Genomic DNA, 4,015 nt, shown 5'->3' with positions numbered 1-4,015 from the left:
TAATCACTTTTTTTGTAGGATTAAAATTAAATTTATAAATTTTTGAATAATTTTCTTAATAATTAATGGTCCCTGATTAATCTCCCGATTAATCCCCGCCTAACCGATTAATCTTTAATCGTTAGTCCACCGATTAGCGATTTCTGCAACCATGATATTCTCTGATTTGTACTTTTATTAAATTTCAATAAAGTTTCTTTGTTTATTGTTTTTTCTATAACTTTTTTTAATAGTTTACTTATACCATAACAATTTGTAGGATATAAATCATATCCTACTAATAAAAAAAATTGGATTGAATAGAACTTAATCTACCTTTCCTAATGTTTTGTTGTGTGGGCATGTGTTATAATAAAATACAAAAAAAAGACTATAAAACTGTAACAATATTTGTAAAAAAATCATATTCTCTACTATTTAATACATATCGTACTTTAAGGTTTGAAATAGTATCTGTAAAAGTTAAATTTTTTTTAGCAATGTTTGATTGTGTTTTCTTACCTTTTATTCAAATCTATATTATATTTTATATTTCATAATCATATTAAATGTCTTCACATACAAAATATATATAAAATATATATAGGATATTCAAATAAATATATATTAATTTTAAATAATCAATATAAAAATCTCCACAAAATTTATATCTTATTAATTTAATAAAATTTTATAAATCTTTTAAATCTTTTATCGTGTTTTCATAAACATCATTGAGTCCTCCTTAGGTCCACAATACCAAATTTATCCCTTCCGTTCTCGTTGTCTCCTGACCAAGATTACTACATAGATTCCAATTTCAACTAAAACCCTAACCCTAAATCGGAAAGGTATCAATCCAATTCTCTTTGATACATAATCAATTATCAAGAATTCGCCGAATGAAAATTGAAACCCCTAAAAGATAGGAGGTTCTTGAGCCCCAAGTTGCTCGCATCATGAACCTCGCACCACAATCATCGTTCACCATCTCGATGAATAATGATCACACTCAATCCCTTCCACCGTCGTCCCCCGGCGATGAAGATTTCGAAACGACGTGGTATGGAAACATACAGTACCTCCTCAACATATCCATCGTCGGCACCATCACATGCGTTCTCGTCTTCGTCCTCGTCAAGCTCCGCAGCGACCACCGCCGTATGCCGGGTCCCACTGCCATTCTGTCAAAGCTCTTAGCGGTTTGGCACGCCACTGGCCGTGAGATCGCCCGCCACTGCGGCGCTGATGCTGCTCAATTTCTCCTTATTGAGGGCGGGAGCTATTCGTTAATTTTATTGATTTCGGTACTATCCATCACTGTTATACTGCCGCTGAATCTTTACGCGGGAACAGTGTCTATGGTGGATGAGTTCTCAATGACTACGATTAATCATATCGCGAAAGGTTCGGGTTTACTTTGGATTCACTTTGTGTTCGTCGTGCTTGTTGTTATCTTAGTTCATTACGGAATTAATAAAATCGAACGGAGTTTGAAAATCACAAGGTTTAGAGACGGATATGGAAACCCTAGTGACCCTAGTAGCGCCAATTCATCCGCCATTTTCACTCTAATGATACAAGGAATCCCCAAAAACATAGGGCCCGCAAGGGATGCCTTAATGGAGTACTTCCAGCATAAGTACCCTGGAAAGGTTTACAAAGTTATCCTCCCCATGGATCTATGTGCTTTAGATGATCTAGTCACAGACTTGGTGAAAGTAAGAGAAGATGTCACAAAATTAGTAAACAAAATGGAATCAGAAGCTTTGTTCTACGAAGATACAAACTACGGCATCCTAGTTGATCATCATGATGGAATCCAATCAAAACTGCGTACTTTCTGGCAATCCCTGAAGGATTCATGGAGACGAATCAGTGATTTTCTCGGGTTTTCAGATGATGAAAAGTTAAGAAAACTACAAGAACGCAGAGCTGATCTTGAAATGGAAATGGCAGCTTATAAAGATGGAAGAGCAAAGGGTGCTGGAGTTGCATTCATAGTGTTCAAAGATGTTTACACTGCTAACAAAGCAGTTGAAGATTTTCGTAATGAAAAGAAAAAACGTGTAGGCAGATTCTTCTCTATCACGGAGTTACAACTTCAAAAAAACCATTGGAAAGTTGAAAGGGCACCTTTAGCAACTGATATTTACTGGAATCATCTGGGGTCCACAAAGCTATCTTTGAAAGTCAGAAGAATCTTCGTAAACTCATTTCTGTTACTCCTCCTTCTCTTTTGCAGCTCCCCTCTTGCTGTAATCAGTGCCCTAAAAAGTGCAGGGAGAATCATAAACGCAGAAGCCATGGACAATGCTCAATTATGGTTAACATGGCTACAAAGCTCAAGCTGGTTAGCAACTATAATCTTCCAATTTCTCCCAAATGTTCTCATCTTCATAAGCATGTACGTAATCGTCCCTTCCACCCTCTCATATCTTTCTAAATTCGAAAAACACTTCACTGTTTCTGGAGAACAAAGAGCTGCACTTTTGAAAATGGTGTGCTTCTTTTTAGTAAACCTAATTCTATTAAGAGCCCTAGTTGAATCATCTTTAGAAAGCCTAATCTTGAAAATGGGTAGATGTTATTTAGATGGAGAAGATTGTAAACGAATCGAACAATACATGAGCGCCTCCTTCTTATCAAGATCCTGTCTTTCTTCTGTAGCATTCTTGATCACTTCAACTTTCTTAGGAATCTCCTTCGATCTTTTAGCACCAATACCATGGATCAAAAAAAAGCTACAAAAGTTTCAAAAGAACGACATGCTCGACCTAGTCCCAGAGCAAAATGACGAATACGCCCTTGAAGAAAACGCTACCGAAGGGCTCGTGAGACCACTAATTGCACCGAGTCAAGGGCATAATAGGAACAACGAGGATAATAATTTTAGTTTACACGAGTATCCGATTAGTAGAACTTCACCGGTTCCAAAACAAGCGTTTGATTTTGCGCAATATTACGCGTTTAATTTAACGATTTTCGCCCTCACGTTAATCTATTCGTTGTTTTCGCCCCTTATAGTTCCTGTGGGTGCGATTTATTTTGGATACAGATACGTGGTGGATAAGTACAACTTTCTGTTTGTGTACAGAGTGAGAGGGTTTCCAGCTGGCAATGATGGGAGGTTGATGGATACGGTTTTGTTTATTATGAGGATTTGTGTGGATTTGTTTCTTGTGTCCATGGTTTTCTTTTTTGTGGTTAGAGGGGATTTGAAAAAGTTGCAGGCTATATTGACTCTTGGTGTTTTGGTAGTGCATAAGCTTTGGGTTTGGCCTACTGAGAATGATGGATTTCAGCCTGCATTGTTGCAGAGTATACAAAGTGTTGAGAATGTTGTAGATGGACCCATTGATTATCAAGTTTTTTCTCAACCTAAATTTGATTGGGATACGTATCATAATCATTCCTGATTATTTGCACCAAATTTGTAGACTTGTGTAATGGAGACATGATGTATAGGTATATTATTTGGATATAAGAAGTTCATTTAGTTTTGTTTTTGTGTTCATCTTCTTTTCTTCCCTTCCATATTAATAATGGTATGTGTGAAGATAGGCTTGGGCTTGGAGTTGTTTGATTGAGTCAAAGCCTGATTGAGTCATGAGTCAAAGATGCAAAATATTTTTAGGTTATGCATTAAAGAAAAGCTGAAAAGGATGAAAGGGACAAAACAGTCATTTGGTCTTGTACTTTTTTTCTAAAACCGAAAAACAAACTAACCTAGTTCTAAATACCATGTATGTCTTCTAAATAACTTGAACTTATGACCTCTTATTTGAGAGGGTGATACCTTACTGTTAATCTAAAGACACTTTGGTATTTGGTCTTGTACTTGATGATCATTTTAACAATGTACAAATCATGGATAAAAATTGAAATGAAACTGTGGTTTAGGGTCCACGGATGCAAAACAATCAAACATTTTGACTGAATTTGTAACTTTTGTATGTTTGTCACAAATATGAAAATTAACCTAAAGGGCTTGTCTTGAAACCGATCAAACATCCCTTGAGAGCATATGGTATGA

General features: G+C 36.2%; 1 protein-coding gene across 1 annotated transcript; it reads left to right on the top strand.

Moving 5' to 3' along the window:
* Nucleotides 1–721: 721 nt before the first annotated feature.
* LOC145087293 (early-responsive to dehydration stress protein (ERD4)) lies at nt 722–3,482 on the top strand. The gene has a single exon (XM_079025230.1). It carries the CDS (start codon nt 939–941, stop codon nt 3,396–3,398), a length of 2,460 nt encoding a protein of 819 aa, XP_078881356.1. The 5' UTR covers nt 722–938; the 3' UTR covers nt 3,399–3,482.
* Nucleotides 3,483–4,015: the final 533 nt, after the last annotated feature.

Source organism: Lactuca serriola, chromosome 2 (assembly GCF_051521515.1).
Source record: "Lactuca serriola cultivar US96UC23 chromosome 2, Lser_US96UC23_V15, whole genome shotgun sequence".
Classification (NCBI taxonomy): Eukaryota; Viridiplantae; Streptophyta; class Magnoliopsida; order Asterales; family Asteraceae; genus Lactuca; species Lactuca serriola.
This window is presented reverse-complemented; position numbering and strand designations above follow the sequence as displayed.